Source organism: Hydra vulgaris, chromosome 03 (assembly GCF_038396675.1).
Source record: "Hydra vulgaris chromosome 03, alternate assembly HydraT2T_AEP".
In the NCBI taxonomy this organism is placed as follows: Eukaryota; Metazoa; Cnidaria; class Hydrozoa; order Anthoathecata; family Hydridae; genus Hydra; species Hydra vulgaris.
In genome coordinates this window covers 9,150,514-9,171,497 of record NC_088922.1, presented here as the reverse complement: position 1 = coordinate 9,171,497, position 20,984 = coordinate 9,150,514, and the positions used below count along the sequence as shown (strand labels likewise).

The following is a 20,984-nucleotide window of genomic DNA, read 5'->3' as shown; positions in this document are numbered from 1 at the left end:
AATATGTCCGGAGCTCGTTTCAAACTTGGATCTCCTGCTTTTAAAACAAGTGCTCTAACCACTGTGCCACGGCTGCATAAATTATAACAATATATCACAATTTTAAGAGGAACCTGTGAGTATTTATTGAGGACTTGTGAGTATTGTTCTTTGAGTTGTGTGTATTTTTTTTAAGCTTATACAATTGGTATCTACCTACAAAATTTTTAAGTATAAAATTTGTTAAACTTTAGAGTTAGAAACAATATTTGCCAATCATTCAATTTTGCTATTTATTTTCATGCAGCCTATTTTTTTAGTTAAGTTCGTGGCGCCATCTCTTTTAATCGCCATTAAGGCGGCATCTCGTTAAGTCAAAACATGTTTTTAACTTCTTTTTTTTTTGCAAAAAATTTTAGATTAGGCTGTCCGTGTTATTAATTTTTGATTAAAGAACCGTTACAAACACAAAACGCGTCAGTTTTCATTTTTAACAAACTCGCTCGTAGTTTTGTCTTGTTGGTTTGGCAACTTTGAATGTATTATGTTCATTCAACGTTAATTATAATTTCTGACGTTATAGCAACAAAATATCATATTTATTACTATATAGCAATAGAAATTCATTCAGGAGTAAATATATTAACTGCAATGAATTGCACCATTTATTATTAAATATCAAGTTTTATAATTTTTTAAAGTAATATTTAAATTTTATTACTGGATAGTTTTAAATTCATATTCCCAAGTAACTTGTCATGTTACAGAATATTTTTTGTGACAAGCTATATTGGAAATTAATGATAAATTCTACAAAAGTCACACATTCTGAAAGTGAAACAGGTTTGGCTTTTAATTTAGTTTTTTGATTGAAACTAACCTTCAACAAATTTTTTAGTAATGTTGAGACAATAAAAAATGCAATAAAAAACCGTTTAGTCAATAAATAACTTGACTTTGTAATGCATTTAAATATTATAACTTAAAGTTCATAGTTGAAAGGTTATAAGCACCTTTCCTCTATTTTTAATCTAAAAATAGGGAAAAAGTATACTTACCTTTGAAGCTTTAGTATTCAGAATCCTAAGACCAAAAACAAACGTTTGTTACAGATGCATTTCTTATAACATGTAAAACACTAATAAAATTCGAAATTTTAAAGAGTTTTGTTGTTTTTTAAGTTATTCCTATTTAAAAAAACTTTTCAGTCAAACAAGAAGCAATATATAAACTAAGCGAACAGAAAAGAACATTATGGCTTGTAGTGTTCCCCAGGGATTAATCCTAGGACCACTATCATTCTTACTTTATATAAATGATATTTATTTAGCATCCAACATTTTAAATGTAATGTTGTTTGCTTACAATTTATCTTTTTTAATCAATCTGATCGAATTTCTTTATTCTCTATTCTCTCTATGATCTCTATAATTTCTCTATTCTCTCTATGAGTAAGTCAGTTATTAAAAGAAAATCAATCATGAACTTTCTTGGAGTGATGTCAGATGAAAGTATATCATGGAAGTTTTATATCAAATCAATTAAAAACACAATCGCAAAAAATTTCTGCGCCATATAGAGTAAAACCATTTCTTAATAATGAATATTTAAAACTATATTTTTCATTTATTCATAGTTATCTTACCTGTTGTAATATTGCGTGGGGAATCTATAGTAAACAAAAAAATGCATGCAGTATTATATTTTGCGTTAAAAGAACTGTTAATGGCAGATCTCTTTACGGAAAGTTAATGTCTTTAATGTTTGCAAACTTAACACACACCAAGTTTTTCAGTTTATGTTTAAAACAAGCATGGTATATCTCCTAATATCTTTTAATTTTATTTAAGCGAAATTTCTCATTTATCTCCCAAAAAACTTTCAAAGAATAATTTTGTTATATCTTACTTAAAGATTTTGTTATTTTTTTAAATTAATTTTATTGATTTTTTTTCAATTTTTGTTTTCGGTGCCGAGAAGGCTTAACGGTCTTGTCTCACTATCGGTAACGCGCTATCGGTAAGGAAGTTCACGCCTCCTTCCTTACCGATAGCGCGAAATATGCCTAAAATTCGTTTTGGACCCTGGATCTCTTGCTTATAAAGAGAGCGCTCTAACCACTGTACCACACTTATTTAAGATATCGTATTATAAAAGTTCTTAAATACAATATCGTAGACCATTTCTTCTTGAAACTTTTTTTAAAAATGTTTTTAAAAACAAAACCGTTTTAAAATACTTTTCAGAACAATTCTAAAAAGAATTCAAATGGTTCTTATTAGGAAAAAAAATTGATTTTAAATATTTCTTCTTAAAGATGTGCACGAAATTATTAAGCTGAAAAAAAGTCATCACTATTCCCTTTCTTTTGTCTTGATTTTATACATTTTATAACAAAGTCTTATAATTTTTTTATTCATATCTTATTTATTTAACATTTGTAATATTTAATATTATTGAATTTTTTTTTCTTCTTCTTCCGACAATTTATTATATACGTAATTTTTTATACGTTATTGCTAATAACAATATAAAGTCTCAAATAATGTTTTTTAAAAGTTATGAACTCATTGTAAATAGCCCTTCTTTGACATTATCTGACATGGTTCTCACATACAATACACAATATAAATACCTAGGTCATTTGATCACGAACGAGTTGCAGTGTGATAAAGATATTCTAAAAGTACATTCTACCTATGTTAAAGCTAACCTCATTCGTAGAAAGTTCAGCACAGCACAAGTACAAACAAAGATCATGTTGTTTAATGCCTTTTGTAGTCTATTTTAAGGATAAAAGGTATGGTACCTCTTGCGGAAAGGCTCATTCCATCGTCTATGAGTTGCATATAATAATGCACTTTGCTTGATATTAAATAATTCACCATGGAACAGTGCTAGCGAAATTTTGGTGAAGCTTGGTGCTTATTCACTTGTTATTCAATGATGTTATTCGTAAGCAACAATACTCATCATTGTTACTGCTGCAGAATAGTGAGAATCTCATTATAAAAGCTTTTGGTAATCCTGACAGGTTCCTGCAGTCTCCATTGATGTTTAAATGGAAAGCTGGATTGTATTTATATCACTTAACATTTACGTTTTAGGGATTACAGGTGAGCTTCAGTGACAAGAGCGAAACTAAAATCTTCTAGGAATCCTTCCTTTGTTAGATGATAAAGCAACGAATCTCTACTTCCGGAATGTGTTTCCACAACTGTCAAGTATCTCACCTGTGTTACAGTTTAGGGAGTTATCTTTGCCTTAGGTACTACTAGTCTAAACATAGTGAGTGGAATAAAGCACCAGGACCAAAACATTGAAATCCTTTAGTCCTGGCTGCTACCCCAAATGGTTGTTTGGTTCCCTAATAACAATGGAATTTACAGGGAAGGCGGAGTACCTTGTCATATGGCAAAAACGTTCACTGAGTTTCTGAATTTATCGATGGTTATAAATTTAGTTGAGAATATTGAAAAAATGTTTTATCAACTTGTTGCTGTAGTGTTTTGGAGAATTACCGTCAAATTTTTAAGGTTTATTACCCAGTGAAAAAGCGCACATGGGATACGCGTGGATTTTTTCCATATGTAACCCATGTGGGGATTATTATTTTGTCCCATGTGGGTTTCATATGGTAAATCCCACATGGGTTTTATGTGGTAAATCCTACATGGGATATAGGTGGAAAATACTACATTTTATAGATCTTAAATGCCACATATTTTAATCCAAATGGTATAAAAATAGTCAATACTAGACAAATGAAAGTTCGAATGCTTCTATGATAATTTTTAAAATTCTTTTAATTTAAAAATTACTTAAATAGTAATTTAAAATTAATCATCGAAGCTTTCAGAGAGGCTTAACTTAATCTGGTATTTGCTACTTTATCCCATTTGGTATTCAAAATGTGTAGCATTTTTGACCTTTTACATGTGATGTTTTTGACCTATAACCTATGTGGGATTTACCATAAACTATTATGACGAAATTTTATAAAATTAAAAAACGTGTTGCAAAATGAATTTATTTTAAAATAAATGCTATTAATCAATACATCCAAAATGAATATTAAAAAAATTATTTTTTCTTTTGCGATTTACACGCCGTTTTTTGTCGATGGAATTAATTAAATCGCTTCGGCTTGCATAATACCAAGGTTTTTAGTATCTTCTAACTTTCTTCATATATATATATATATATATATATATATATATATATATATATATATATATATATATATATATATATATATATACAGAGAGAGAGAGAGAGAGAGAGAGAGAGAGAGAGAGAGAGAGAGAGAGAGAGAGAAATTTCAATAAGGAACCTTATTAGTCGAGCAATTTTCATTATTAGCCAGGTTGAAGTCATTAATGACTACAATATTTTACAAATAATTATTTCCTAATTTATTACTTACAATGACTAACGTATTATGGGTAATTGAACACATATTATGCGTAATGAGCTTGAACCCATGAGGAGAATCCTGAAAAAAAGTGATCAATTAGGATAAGTAGTTAAACAAAAAAACAAAAACAAAAATGTAAAAACCTACTTTTTCAATGATGTAGACGTTGGGTGCAATAGCCACTGGATGCAAAAGTATCTTTACTTTTTCGTCACACACACGGCCTTCTATAATAACAGGCCTTGACATCGCGCAAAATGCCGTAAAAACTGAAGGCCGATTAAACTTTCACTTTTACTTATATTGATATATTTTCATATTAGGTAGGGTGTAATGGCAGTCTATGTTTTCTAATAATAATCTCTAGTAAAGACGGAAATATAAAAAGAAAACCAAAAAGTTGTTAAAAGATAATCATATTATTCGTATTTCAAATTTCATTAAGAATATTTATGTAATATTAAATAGTATCAATAACAAGCAGAACCATAACGAAGTATATATCTATATATTAAAAAGATAACTGTATTTTTAATTTTTTTTGCTAAAAATGGTAACAATAAAAATCACCAACAATAAAAAACACCAACAAAAGTTGATTCAAGCAAAAAAAAAGTTTTATCAATATATCTCAACATGGTAAATATTTACAAATCCAAACATATTGAAAGACATATAGGCTAATGAGAAAATAAAAAACATAACAAGTAAATAGCATAATTAATTACAAAACTAATTTTCACATAAACTATGATGGCTTTAGTATTTTGGGAGTGGTAATTAGTGAGTAATTTTTTAGCAGAATATTAGAATATACTCTGCATTGTTTTTTTGCGATTTTAAATTAATATTTAGCAGCAATGAACTAAAACTGAGTAACACAAAATGTTCTGTATAAAGGGTCAGTAGCACCTTGAAAAAAAAAAGCAAAATATTGACCATTAGAAAAGAGCATCAGAAGGAATTTCAAGTCCGCCTCTGTTTAGGCTATACAGATAACTTCCATATTTATAATAATAATTGGTAGAATCATCATAAATTTTTATTTCGCTTTTTTGCACATAGCCAGCTATGTAAACTATAGCCACTAATGTAGATTTATTAACTGAGCTTTCAAGATCATGTATATTATCCAGAAGTTCTTTTTCATCAGTAGAAATATCTCTAAAACATATGTCACAAGTATTACCATCGATACCATCAACAGGAATGTCAAGTTGTAATATCAATTTAGTAAGTTGAATATTAATTTTTTCAATTACAGATTTAGGGTTTATAAAGTAAGTACCTCCAGATCCCTGTCAAAGCTTAGAAAAAGCTTTTTGAAGTGGATCTGTTGAAAACCAACCTAATAAGACATACTTTGCTCCATTACTCAACAAAGTTTCTACAAGATCAATAAAGCCATAACACAAATGCGCTATTGCATTGCTAGTATCTAGCGTAAGCTGTTTTACACGCTTACCTGTAGGTTTCATAAAATTTGACAGTTCAGCAATATCTCGTAGCAGTTGTAACTGTTGATCACCAACTGAGTGGATTTCTTCGCATAATTCATTCACCAAATGCTAGCACCAGGTGCTTTGACATTAACAACATTCGGAAAAAAAATTATTTTTCAATAAATACAGCAGTACTTTCAAATGCTTTATTTTCAATCTCTGGATGCGTTCTTAATGCAGCTACTGTTTCTTTGCAAAAAACAGACAAACAAAACTTTACAGATTGTCTCTCTATTGGTTTTGGATAAACTGATTTAGCTGTAAGTTTAGAGAGTTTAAAAAGACTATTGCACTCAGTTTTATATATAGTTTCTAAATCACTCCACTTAGCCAAAGCCAGTTCTTTATTGTTCAAAAATTGAAGTTCCCCAGTCTTTTTTGTCAACCAATTGTTTCGTATAGATTTTAGTAGATGCACATAATCATACAATAAATATATACCTGATGTTGTTAACCATGGTTTACTATCAACTGTTTTAAACATTCCAAAAAATCTTTGATTTACACGGTTACCATCAGTAATTATTACCAGTGTCTTACTATTTTCAATATTATTTATTGTATAGACAATTTGTTGACATTGAGCAAACTGAAATTTAGAGGAAAGATTTGCAACAGGTTGAGCTCTACATATAAATTCTGGACCTCCAAAAAGACATTTAATCATAAATGATAAAATTGTTTTAGCTAACTTTTCAGGGTAGTTTAATGCTTGACCAAACATTTTGGACCAAACTATTTGGTAAAGTAATGAAGCTTTGACATAGACCTCATCAATTAGTAGTATGGAAAATCTTTTTAATGGATTTAAATTCATAAAAATAATATTTATGAAACTTAGGTCCTCCATTGAGCTTATTTTTGAAGTCAATCGTTTTAAAGTCCTTATACTTGGCAACTTGTAGTCAATACACAAACAATCATATAAACTTCGTTGTAGTTGTAATTGATATTGTAGTTGTAGTTGTATAAATTGATATTTTTGTTGTAGTTGAGATAGTTCGACTTGCAAAGAGATACACAGCATTTCAAAGGCATTTTTAAGGCATTTAAAAAAACTAATTGTTAGTTTGACAATATTATTACCTTACAATGTTAACGCCTTGAATCTTACAACGTTACCTAATTTATAAACCAATCAAATTTTAAAGATTTATTAAAAAAGCGCGAACACAAACTTTCGTCTAATGTTAAAAGATGAAAATGTAAACGTAGTATTAGGAATTGGCCTTCAGTTTAACAAATTTGTTGCGCGATGTCAAGGCCTGTTATTATAGAAGGCTGCGGTGACACATAATATAATATTCTGAAACTAATAAACAAACATCTAAATTTCTATAAGTAAATTTATTCTTTGATCATTGCCTTTATATCCTATCTTATTTTCATATCATAATCTATTATGGTATTATTTATATAACATATCACAACAATATTATTAAATTTGTGATGTTCAAATATCATATGAACATTCTCTAACATGTTCATATGATATTTGAATATAGCTCTTGAGTATATTATCTGCAAACAATTGACTGATGCAAGTTCAAATGTTGTCAAAAACCAAGCATGCCTGCATGGGACACTGCAGTGTTCCACAAAGAAATGCTGGTTTGAAAGTCAAATTTTCTTTATTAAAAAAAAATATTAAAATAGGGGGGAGATAGGGAGGTTTCCATAATTTTTTTTAGGCTCCAAAACTTTTAACTTTATATATAATAAGGTTCATAAAACTTAAGGGACTTACGAAGTAAATTGAGGAACAAAACAAGGATATTTACAGAAACTTTTCAATTTTTAATCTGGAGTACCACAGTGTAATTGGGAATAAAGTTGCTGGGTCCAGTATTCAAAGTAATATGATCTAAAATAATATATAAATTAAATAAATGCTTTAAAATGCATGCAGTTATACATATAACTCCTGATATGTATAACTAGTTATACATAAAATTTATTATATAAACTTATTTTTTAAGGTTATGCTTGAACAAATTAGTACCAATTAATTCAAATTCAAGATTTAGTTCAAGTTCAAGTTCTTATTTGTTCATTGTTTTTTCACTATTTTATATTTATTTGTTAACTAGTACTAATTTTTACTACAGTAAGAATATTTATCATTGTTGAACGTGATTTTATTAGTAACTTAATTTTACTTTCAACATATTTTGACAACACCCTTTACATTTTAAATGATGACAGCTTTACTTTTCTATTGATGTTAAATTTATTACATTTCAATAACTCAGATTGAATTTTACTGAATTATTGTAAGCTTTGTAAGAATTTGTTGTATATCAAATGGTGTTGTAAATAAAGTAAAAATTATATATATATATATATATGTATGTATATATATATATATATATATATATATATATATATATATATATATATATATATATATATATATATATATATATATATATATATATATATATATATAGTATTTAGGCTATGGGATCATCCATAAATGATGCCAGTAGATAGAGGGGCAGTGTGAGTTTAACAATAATTAACAATGGGGAGGGAATGTTGAGACCAAAATAATGTCAATTAAAAAATTGAATTAAAAAAAAAAGTAAATTATTTTATTTAAAAAAAAGTAAAACAATTTATGCTAGCTATGAGCAGGTTTTAGAGGTATTTACACCAACAATGTGGTCTAAAAACTTCTTGCTTTTGTTGCTTAAAACTGTACAGGATCATAGGAAAAACAATTTAAATTCAGAAATTAACTTGCTTATCTGAAAGAACAATTTGTGTTTTTTTTTTTTACTTTTAGTACTGTTGAGAATAAATGTATAATTGAACCAGAAAAAAATTGATGGTATATGCATTTTTTATATTATATTAACAATTCAGATATACCATCATAATATGATAACAAAAACTGACATCATTTTCAATGGGAGATAGCAAAAAATTGACTGAGTTTGATAAAGGGTGAAGGTGTTCAATAAACCGGGTCATCATCTGACATCATTATGCATAGATGATCCTATGATTTAGGTAAAATAAGTAATCAATTTGCCATATTTCTCTTTAGAAAGTGTAAGAAAAAAGCATTGTTATGCTGAGAACCTACCTATTGAGCAATGATAAACATTCTTACTGTAGTAAGAAATAGTACTAATTGACAAATTTGAACAAATAAATATAAAATTAACAAAAACAATGAATAAATAAGAACTTTAACTTTAACTAAATCTTAAATTTGAATTAATTGGTACTAATTTGTTCAAGCATAACCTTAACAAATAAGTTTCTATAACAAATTATATGTATAACTAGTTATACATATAGTTAACTATCAGGAGTTATATGTATAACTATATCAGGAATTATATGTATAACTATATCAGGAGTTATATGTATAACTATATCAGGAGTTATATGTATGACTATATGCATTTTAAAGTATACTATTTTATTTAAACATTACTTTAGATTACATTACTTTGAAAACTGGACCCAGAGGCTTTATTCCCAATAACACTGTGGTACTCCAGATTAAAAATTGAAAAGTTTCTGTTAATATCCTGTTTTTGTTCCTCAATGTAGTTTGTAAGTCCCTTAAGTCATAAGGACTTTATTATATCTAAAGTTAAAAGTTTTGGAGCATAAAAAAAGTTACAGAAACTTATCTCCCCCACCACCACCACCCTATTTTTTTTCTTTTTTAACAAAGAAAATTGGGAATTCTTTGACTTTCAAACCTGCATTTCTTTGTGGGACACTGTAGTGTCCCATGCATGCATGCTTGGTTTTTGACAACATTTGAACTTTCATCAGTTAATTGTTTGCAGATAATAAACTCAAGATCTATATTCAAATAACTATTATATTATCCTAATAATACGTCTATTTGCACAAATCTTAATCTTATTTCTATAAAGAAAGATAAACATTATTCGTGGTACTTACATACTTGCTTGCCATTCTCTATATTAATATAAAATATTTTCACACAATATAAACGTAACGCAATGCAATGTCGATTTAAAAATTTTTATTTAGTTTTTTTTAAAAAGTTTTTTTTTTAGTTTCCAGTTTCAAATTAATTCCCATGCAAATCCCACATGAAACCCACGTGGGATTTCCCATGTGTGTAAATACCATATGGTTCCCACATGTAACCCATGTGAGATTACCCACATGGGTTTAAGGTGACAAATTTCCATACGGATACCACATGGGAAAATCCGTCCCACGTAAATCCCATCAATCCCACACGGAACCCACGCGGAACCCATGTGGGACGCGGTTTTATTTTTCACTGGGTAGTCCCCGGGCTTCAATTATCGCAGTTTTTTTAGTATATTTTAATATCTTGATTGTATAAACATGCAAATTTTTGGAGTTTGCTTCAGATCTGGAAGTTCTAAAACATTAAAAATTGCTGCACCTGCCCCATTGAATGACGAGTTACATATTTACGTGTTACAAATTTCACGTAGTAAATAGAAATATATTAAAGAAAAACAAGATATTTAAACAACAAATAAATAAAAAATTCAAAAATATACTATATAATTGTGAATATATAAGAATTACAAGTAATTAAAGCGATCATTATAAATCACATGAACCGAGACAACATTACAAACCATATAAACCAATACAAACCAATATAATAATAGATAAAAATAATATTAAAAGGATTTTAAAAGTACATTTATATTTGTCAATTTCAAAAACGACTTCTTTTAATCTTTTTTATAAGATATATACTTTCATTCAAAAGAAAAACCATTGTTATTAAAGACAATTTTGTAAAACATAAAAAATTGTACAAAATATAAAACATAGAATATTATACACAACATAAAGCATATAATTTTATTTATAGTAAGTTGATAAATGTTTTATACATTCATTTTTTCAAGGAGTGGATTTGAATGAGGTAGCCAATCACATAAATTAACTATAATGCTATATGTTTCTGATGGTGATGAAGAGGCTCCAGTTTGCTTTTGTTCGTACCGCATCACAGCTTTTTGACTTTAACAATATTCATATATTTTTTAAAATTTTGTTGCTTAACTTTATAATGTGATATCTCCTTGTCAGATTTTTGTTAATATAGATTCCTAAAAACTATATATATATGCATTTATATATACACACACATATATATATATATATATATATAAATATATACGTATATATACATATATATATATATATATATATATATATATATATATATATATATATATATATATATATATATATATATATATATATATATATATATATATATATATATATATATATATTAGAGATGGGAAACGAACCGAACCCGAACCGAACGAACCGAACTAGAACCTTATCTACGACAGAACCGAACCGAACCCGAACTTTAGTTGTTACTAAACCGAACCGAACCCGAACTTTAAAACTGTTGTGAACGAACCGAATCAAACCAACTGTTCTTGCTCTAACCAAGCTAAATAGAGGCTTGAAAAAGTGAAAATTTTGCAATTCGCACATCACTACAATACATAACATGCTACATTACCTAATGTGTAACATACATAACATAATTCATTACCTAATGTATAACATACCACGAGTTTAGAATTATTTTGTTCTATCTCTCATATTAAGTGTTAGAAGAAAATGAGTTAGTGATTTTAGTAATTAATAATTACTTTTAAAATATATTTTAATTTTTAAACTTCTTCTAAATAATTTGTTTAAATCAAAATTAATTAAAGCATAAGTTATTATTTCTTTAAAAACTAGCTAAAATTTTAAGTAATTTTTACTTTAAGAAAAAAATGAAAAATTTTCTCCCAACATTTAAAATGAATAATAGAACAAAATAATTCTAACCTCGCGATAAGTCTACAATTCATAACATTACCAACCAAAATGGAATTGTTGTTTCTAAACATTTGCAATATTGAGGTGTTGTTAATGTTCTGAGTTTTTATTCATATCTTTGTAATTAATGATTGCAATAATTACATAATATTGTAATAATAATGAGTAACAGTAAATTAACTCGTAAATGGACTAAAAAAGTGTTGGAGAAATTAATAACAGACGGAGCGGCTCGCTTAGTACCTGCATCATGGACACAGAGTGAATGCTGGACACGCTTCCATTGCGTTGAAGTTGGGGATGAGGTTTGTAGCTATACTTACTGCATATAAAATTATTTAGTTTTATAAATATTTCAATAAATCAATAATCACCTGCATCTCTCAGGCATTGCATATTGCACACAATGCCAAACTGAGCAGCATTCAGGTTTGATAATTAATTGAATATCAAATGCTAAATAGAGTCAATTGACCTTAGTTATAATACACTTTATTTGATTTTTGTATAACTGTGAGTAATCATGTTATGATCAACAGGTTGTCAAGGAGTTTGCCGTTTGTAAGCAGTGTGGATTATGGTTGTCAGTGCCAATTGGTCATACTACAACTTTACAAAGACATAATACATCACACATCAATAAGATCAATTCAGAACCTGGACAATTAAAAATGACAAGCTTTTTACCTAAAAAAAGAGAGGTTAGTAAATTTAGTTAGCGGATCTTGCTTTTTTTATTTACCGTTTTAACTTTTCACTTGGTACTTGCTACCATTGATAGCAAAATATATTTGTTACAAGTTGTTAGCAATATTTTAGAAATACAATGTTTTTTGTAGTGCAAAAAAAAGACCATTATGTATTACTATGTATTTAATGTCTATTGTTTATTGCTTTATACTTTACAGGTTCCTAAACACATATGTGAAAATGCTCAACGTGCAGCCCTGTACATGATTGCAAAAGACATTCAGCCATTCTTGTGTGTTCAGGATGATGGGTTTCATCACTTTGCTCAAACAATGATTGATATTGGATCGGAGTATGGAACAGTGCGACTTAAGAATATTATGTGTGATCGAACAACGCTGTCTAAGACACTACTACCAAAGTTATACAATGAATGTGTTTGAAAGCTGATAGACGAATTTGCTGGGGTTACACATATAACAACTGATCACTGGACCGATGACATTCTAAAATACTCTTTTCAGACTTTTACAGCACATTACATTAACAGCAGTTATTGCCTTATAAGTAAGTGTAATGGATTGTTTGAGTTTAGTGAGTCTTAGACTGGCATTGCCGTAAAAGCAAAGACAACAGAAATACTTTAAAAACTTTTCCCTCAGACTATAAAAAGTGACAATTTGGTATTTGTGACTGATAATGGGAATAATATGAAATCGGCTTATCGCAACAATGTTAGACTTAGCTGTGCAGCTCATAATCTGAATTTAGCTGTTGAAAAGGCTTTGAAATTCCCTGGTGCTAATTTAGTTCATGAAATGATCAAGACTTAAAAGGAAATGGTGGGCTACTTTAAACATAGTAGGAAAAAGCAGGAACTAAATCACACTCTCAAACAGGATGTTGCGACTTGTTAGAACAGTCAATTTTTTCTTTTGCAATCATTGTCATGCAAGTTAGATCATGTCAAGTCAACTCTTGCTGATTCAAAGCAGTTTGACAAACTTGAACAACTGAACAACGTTAATGAAAAATTGTTGCATGACGTTGTAGAATATTTGCATCCCTTTCACAAGGCTACTGTACAATTGTCACATGACAATGTGCCGATGTACCCTGATGAATGGCCAATGCTATTTTGTCTTCGGTCAGTCTGTAAGATCAATGGTTCAGACAGCGACAGTATGCATGATTTGAAGGCAGCTTGAATGAAAAGTATATTATTCATCCTTTGCACAACCTATCAACACTTATTGTTCCTTCTTACAAATACTTGTCTTTTGTCAACACAGAAGATCGCAATTTTGTTTATTCAGAGATGCATTGTATGGTGGGCAAAATTATTTCTTCTTCACCAAATTAGGTGATACGAAAGGACTCAGGCAATACAGATATAGACAGCTTTAGTGAATGTAGTCATTCAGATCAGCTGCCTCCTTCAAAGAAGAATAAAGCTGACCCTGACAAGACATGAACTTGACAAATACTTGGCACTGCCCGTGACAGCGTGTGATGCATTGCAATTCTGGAAAGACAATGACCGTGAACATAAGCTTCCGACGATGGCATTGATTGGTAGAAAGTTGTTGGCTATTCCTGCTACAAGTACTGCCAGTGAAAGAGTATTTTCAGTGTGTTGGGTGACGATGAGTGAGCACAGGGCTCGCCTAAACCCAGAAACATTGGAAATGCTGATATTTCTCAAGTACAACACGCAGCCCTGATTACTAGACTGACAGTAGGCTACTTAAGCTACCGTTATCTGTGTTCAGAAAGTTACTGCTTTAATGTTTTGTGCACTTTAACTGCAGCTATTAGCAACTGCATTGTTTTTTGAACTTTTGAAGTTGCGGTATAAAAGCATTGCAAATTATTATTATTCAAGTTTTTAGCAATGCTTTAGCTACTTAATATTACTTTAATTTATTTGTGTTTTATCATTGTGGATGTAAAGCTTTGTAACTAATAAAAAAACAGTTGTGTTGATACCGAACCGAACCGAACCCGAACTGTGCTTAAGACCGAACTGAACCGAACTCGAACATTAGATATAACCGAACCGAACCGGACCCGAATTTTAAAAAAAGGGGTTTGATTCCCATCTCTAATATATATATATATATACATAAATATATATATATACATACATCTTTCGTCATATATATATATATATATATATATATATATATATATATATATATATATATATATAAATATATATATACATATATATATACATACATAAATATATATATATATATATATATATATATATATATATATATATACATATACATATGCATATATACATATATATATATATATATACATACATATATATATGCATATATATACATATATATATATATATATATATATATATATACATATACATATGCATATATACATATATATATATATATATATACATACATATATATATGCATATATATACATATATATATATATATATACATATATATATATATATATATATATATATATGTATATATATATATATATATATATATATATGTATATATATATATATATATATATATATATATATATATATATATATATATATATATATATATGTATATATATATATATATATATATATATATATATATATATATATATATATATATATATATATATATATATATATATATATATATATATATATATACAGGGCCTTCGAGAGCGCCTTTGGCGCCCGGATCAAAAATGAAGAGCCACGCCCTTAATTCAAACCAATTAAGGAAATTAAAATTTAAAAAGTTCAAAATTTTAAAAGTTTTGTGAACGAAGCAGTTATTTGTTTCTGATACAGCACATTGTATTTTTGCGTTACTATTAATTCTCTGGATTGAGAAACAGTTCAATAATCAAAACTGAGATGAACCAAAACATTAATTATAAAACTATTAAAAAAATCAATAAGGCGCATATAAATAAACTTATTGATGACATTGTCGTAGCTCACCTTTTTAGCCAAAATCTTCTTTAATCAAAATAATCAAATATCAGTAACACGATCCTGGCCCATGGTCAAACGGAGGGAGTTTTTTTTACAATTTTTAGTTTACTAAACGATCGCTTACCCTCAGCAACTGATTTCGGAATAGTGTTGAAAATCCATAGAATGATATAAATGTATGTAAAAAGAGTTTCAAGCTTCTTCTTTTAAAAGATTAGATCGAGTAGCTGCATTGGATTCACTTTCTTGAAAATTGTTTTCCGGGCATTGGTAAAACGGCAAACTACTTTAATGAGAATCTTTTTATTCACATCTCTCGGATAAAACCGTGCAAGTTGTTATACCTTATTTTAAACAGAAAGATTATCATTATCCAACCAGACAAATGAAAACATATTGCAAACAATCCTTCTTGTCTCAAATCTTGAATCAATCTGCTGGATCAGACTATCTAAATCAACATTAAAAACGTTCAACTTCAGTTCTTTTGTTTGGTTTTGAAGTGGAAATGGGCTGCGTTTGATGCCTCATCATGAAAGTACTTTAGTTTACGCTTTCCTTTAGTAGCGAGTTCAACTTCGAATCCTTGCGGTTTACCTACAACTACAGCCTCTTAGAAAATTCACAACCAAGAGTCCCTAATCCGTTTAAGATTTTCAAACAGCTGTCCAATTAATCGTAGCTCGTCATCAATGGTAATGGCTGCAGATTATAGAAAATGACTAACGTCGTTAACAGTAGTAAAGGTTTTTGTACCGAATTGTAATTGGCAATACAAGTTCAAATGATGATAATCAATTTATAAGTCTCTTGTTTGGCTGAGCTACTCACTGGTCAAACATAGATTTTTTACAATGTGTTTAAGAGCTGCCAACATTTCTCTTGGCAAGTGATTTGATCGAGATAGAGAGAAATAAGAGAGTTCCATCTTGTCATAGAAAGTCTATGAAGTGAAATCCCAGTAAGAATCTTCCATTTGTTCAGTAAGAATCTTCCATTGAACAAGACTTGCTCTAAAAAATAAGTACCAAGGTTCAAAATTTTTAAAGGATACTTTGATCTCCATGACTGATTCAACTGCGTACACACCAGCCAAATTCAGACTGTGAGCGCTACCGGGAACGTACAGAGCTTAATAAATTTGCGAATAATTTTGCCTTATTAGAGCTTGAGCTCCCTTGTAAGCACCTAACATATTAGACCCATTATTGTGTTCCTGACCACGATATTTTAGAACATCCATTCCAAGTCTTAAAATCACATTAGTGATTAGCTTAGCTATATCAACTTCTTTCTTCATCTCAAAAGTTTCAACACACAAGTATCGTTCTTTGATTTTTCAGCAATTAATTTTTCTTTCAATGAATAACAAAGATTATCTGCTCCGTATGAGATATATTGGGGGTACCATCGACTATAATTGTGAAGTAGATACTATTCTGGATTTCTTCAACAGCTGCACTTTGGATGACACCACCACATTCTTTGATGAGCTCATTTTTAGAAATAATGGTGGATAGTGCTATACATTTTCCAAGTGTTATGCAATAAAAGGGTTGTGGCAACCAATAAGCTCCATTCCAGGAAGAATGTTTCCACTTCCTTGACCATTCACATGTGTTTTTTCACCTGAAAACAAAGTTATATATAATAATTTTAGTTAAATTATTACAACAATTGTATAAATAATTAAAGTAGATATTGAGAAAACTTTATAATGATTTATCTAGAAAAGCTAAACTCCTAGAAGCAAGGAAAACAGTCACATCCAAAATTCAACGAAGTCCGCCAAATAGCTGTCTCGGAGTTTATTTACTTCTGGAACTCTAAATATAAACTAGTGGAGCTGGTAAGACAAATATATGACTCTTTCCAATCCACGTAGAACTTTTAGAGCAATGGGTCGGATTGATCCTGCTTCACACGACTTATGAGTTTCATTGATTGATCCCTAGCTCTTCTGTTTCAACAACAATTACCTACTTTTGAAAACTGCATTCGTGCCGGGTTTTTTTTTTTAAATAATTACATCTTTATCTTTTTGACTCAAAACAACTGGCCACAAAGAGGGGTTAGCAGTAATTATTACCAAGTCAGGTTGAACTTCACATTCTCCACTTTTAGATATAACGTTTATCGTTCTCACTTTGAAATTCATTTAGCTCAGCAGAGTTGTTTGAGCCCCCTACTGATCCACAGTCCTTCAAATCACACATATTGAGTGCAGTAAGTTACACTCATTGAGTGCTGCAAAGATGCAAAAACTCAAATACTTGATAACTTACCGGGTGCTGGTAGAGGCCAAACCGCTTATCTGTCTAAAGAGTGCAACGCTTCCATCTAATTTTACTACAATAAATCTTATTTTTTTCGTAAGAACTAGTTTATAATGAACTATAATAATAGAATTTAAAACTAAATTTTTTTTTTCATGGGCATTTTTATTCCGAACACTAAAGTTTCAATCTCAAATACAAAAACTAAGTAAATTTCACATTGTCAGTCATTAAAATGTTTTCTATTTACTCTAAAAAAAAAAAAAGCCAAAGGATTGCCTGGCGTCTCTTAAAACTTGACGCCCGGGGTAATTTGCCCCCTTTGCCCCTCCCTCTCGAAGGCCATGTATATATACATATATATAAGTTTTTATATAAATTATATATATACATATATATATAAAAGGTTTTTTTAAAAATTATATATATATATATATATATATATATATATATATATATATATATATATATATATATATATATATATATATATATATATATATATATATAATTATATAAAGGTACAATAAAATTTTAGTCAACCTTTGTTCACTCCGCCTTGCCTAACCCATGTTGATTACTTTTATTATATTTGAGCAAGGCCGTAGACAACGGTTTTTGATGTTTGAACTAAGCAAATTTGAAACATAAAGAAAACTCCATATTTAAGTATGTTCATATATATGAGGAATGAGGATGCTATGCAAAAAATTGCGGTGATTGGAGACTGGGAACAACAAAAAACCCAAAACGTTAGTCCCCACCCCCCACCCCTAGCCCCAAATAGGAGGGCAATGAGTCAAATTTGTTATTCTTTTTATGATTTTAAACTTTATTTATATTCTTCGACAAATTTCAAACTTGATTTAATAATCTTTTGTTGTTCGGCTTTTATGACCATATAAAGTTTACACCCTTCTCAAATTTAGGGTGTGTAAACTTTATAAAGTCATAATAGCCAATCAAAAAGAGATTATTGAATCAAATTTGAAATTTGTCGATGAATATAAATAAAAATAAACAAAAAAATTGACTCATTGCCTTCTATTTGGGGCTGGACGTTTTGGGTTTTTTATTGTTCTCAGTCTCCAATCACCGCAATTTTTTGCATAGCATCCTCATTTCTCATAAATATGAACATACTTAAATATAGAGTTTTCTTCATTTTTAAAGTTGCTTAGCTCAAACATCAAATAAAGTTGTCTATGGCCTTGTTGAGGCGTAAAATATGAAATTATATCTACACTCTAAAAAAACTAATGCCAATATAACCGATAACTTTGAAATAACTCTAGGCTATCCGTATTATTGGCGTTATATTTTCTTGTTTGCGTCATATTTTTTGTACGCTTGATCGATTCCTTTCAAATAACAAACTCTATCTGTTATATTTATCACTCGTATTCTTCCATTATATTTATCCTTTATATTATTCATTATATTATTTTGTCCGTTATATGATTTCTTGATTTGTTGGCTAAGGAGGGCTATATATATATATATATATGTATATATATATATATATATATATACATATATATATATATATATATATATATATATATATATATATATATATATATATATATATGTATATATATACATATATATATATATATATATATATATATCTTTAATACTAGCCTTTTCTTTAATAGTAAAAATTGGAGTTGACACGCAACCTGTAAATCTTTTTCTTGGTGTTACTGATAACATCAAAAAAGACGCTGAGTTAATTAATGAATCAGTTGATACTTTTCATGAAAAAAGCAATGAATATTGCCGATCATTTACAGTGCATGGATTATCAAGAGCGTTAACGGGTAATTTATTTGAGAAATTGTTCTGGGGGTTAGTAATGTTGTTCAGCTTATGTATAATTGTATATGGAACATCTACTTTGGTTATTAAGTATAAAAGAAATGATGTATACATTCAATTTTATGCTACAGAATATTCTGAAGCAGACGCACCGATTTTTACAATATGTCCATATGAGGTTGACAAACGAGGAATATGCAATTTAACAAATAATTGTCTTGGAAATATTACTCTTAGTCCATTGTTTATTCCAAAAAACAGTTCTTACAGTTGGCATAATGATATAATAAGTATTGTTGTTGATGATTATTCAAAAAGTTCAGTCAAAGCTGGCGTTCAAATTAGTGATTACATAAAAAAAACTTTTCACAATTGTGTCCGATTAAGTATTAATTTTTTTGATACATTGTCATCTACGTCAAATGGAATACGCGTGTACACAATTTATCCAGAAAATTATTTAGAAATATTTGTTCATGACGCGGACGAAGAATATCCTTTTTTTCAAAGTAAACCAATTTTTATCGGATCTTATGAAAGTGATGACATAAATATTGAACTGAAGAAGTATAAACGATTAAAAGAACCATTTGCTTCTAACTGCAGTCAGAATTTAGATTCGATGATCTTTCCGGGAAAATACTCGAAACTAAAATGTATAGAATCTTTGAAATGCATTAATTCGTTTAAAGTCTGCGGCAACAGCTATGGTTTTTGTAAAGAATTTTTACCAAAAAATATATTTGATAACAACAGTTCATCAGTATATGGTATAAACAATTTGACTGAATGTCTGAAACTAGAATATGAAAAAAAATACAATCATGAATGTGCTTTGCCTTGTGATGAAAACGTTTATACCGTTATATCATCTTTTACTAGTAATTGCGCTTGGCTCAAAGATAATGCTAGAGAGATCTGGATCGATTATCCAACAAATCCTTACTACCACGTATTTAAAGAAGCACCGTTGTACCCTTTTATTCAATTTATATCTGAATGTGGCGGGTTGCTTGGTTTTCTTACAGGAAGTTCACTTATCTCTTTCATAGAAGTTATAGTATTTTTTAGTCTAATTGTGTTAAGAAAAATAGTTAACATAAAAAGCAAAAAAGAAGAATAACTTTTTTTAATATATTTTGTTATTTGTTTATTTAGTTATTATATTTTTTACATTTTGCATAACTGTAAGAAGTTTAATATAGAGTGCTGTAACTATATCATCTGAAGCCTGTGGTAAATTTATTGAAAGAGTCTCATTAGAAAAAGCTGTCACGTTGTAATTGAATTTTAATAAACTATTTAAGAAGTTAGCCTACAGTATTAAACATATCATACATATCAAACAAATTTTAGTTTTAAAAGCATAGATGTTACCAATTTATAATTAAATAACAGTTTAATCTCTACAAAGCATTTATTACAATATCAAACAATTATTACGAAAATCTACAATTTAGCAAAATTGTAGTTTTGAATCC

General features: G+C 28.9%; 2 protein-coding genes across 2 annotated transcripts; one reads left to right on the top strand and one right to left on the bottom strand.

Moving 5' to 3' along the window:
• Positions 1–679: 679 nt before the first annotated feature.
• LOC124808938 (uncharacterized) lies at positions 680–20,771 on the top strand. Its single transcript, XM_065792267.1, has 2 exons — positions 680–822; positions 19,341–20,771. The coding sequence occupies exons 1-2, from the start codon at positions 738–740 to the stop codon at positions 20,624–20,626; spliced, it is 1,371 nt and encodes a 456-aa protein (XP_065648339.1). The 5' UTR covers positions 680–737; the 3' UTR covers positions 20,627–20,771.
• LOC136077933 (uncharacterized) lies at positions 4,406–7,729 on the bottom strand. The gene is made up of 2 exons (XM_065792266.1): positions 4,544–7,729; positions 4,406–4,474 (listed from the first exon to the last, which is right to left on the bottom strand). The coding sequence occupies exon 1, from the start codon at positions 6,923–6,925 to the stop codon at positions 6,008–6,010; it is 918 nt and encodes a 305-aa protein (XP_065648338.1). The 5' UTR covers positions 6,926–7,729; the 3' UTR covers positions 4,406–4,474; positions 4,544–6,007.
• Positions 20,772–20,984: the final 213 nt, after the last annotated feature.

Coding starts and splice junctions, on each gene's coding strand:
- LOC136077933 (XM_065792266.1), bottom strand. CDS start 6,925: ATGCTGTGTATCTCTTTGCAAGTCGAACTATCTCAACTACAACAAAAA.
- LOC124808938 (XM_065792267.1), top strand. CDS start 738: ATGTTACAGAATATTTTTTGTGACAAGCTATATTGGAAATTAATGATA. Junction 823..19,340: donor ACATTCTGAAAGTGAAACAG/GTTTGGCTTTTA, acceptor TTTCTTTAATAG/TAAAAATTGGAGTTGACACG.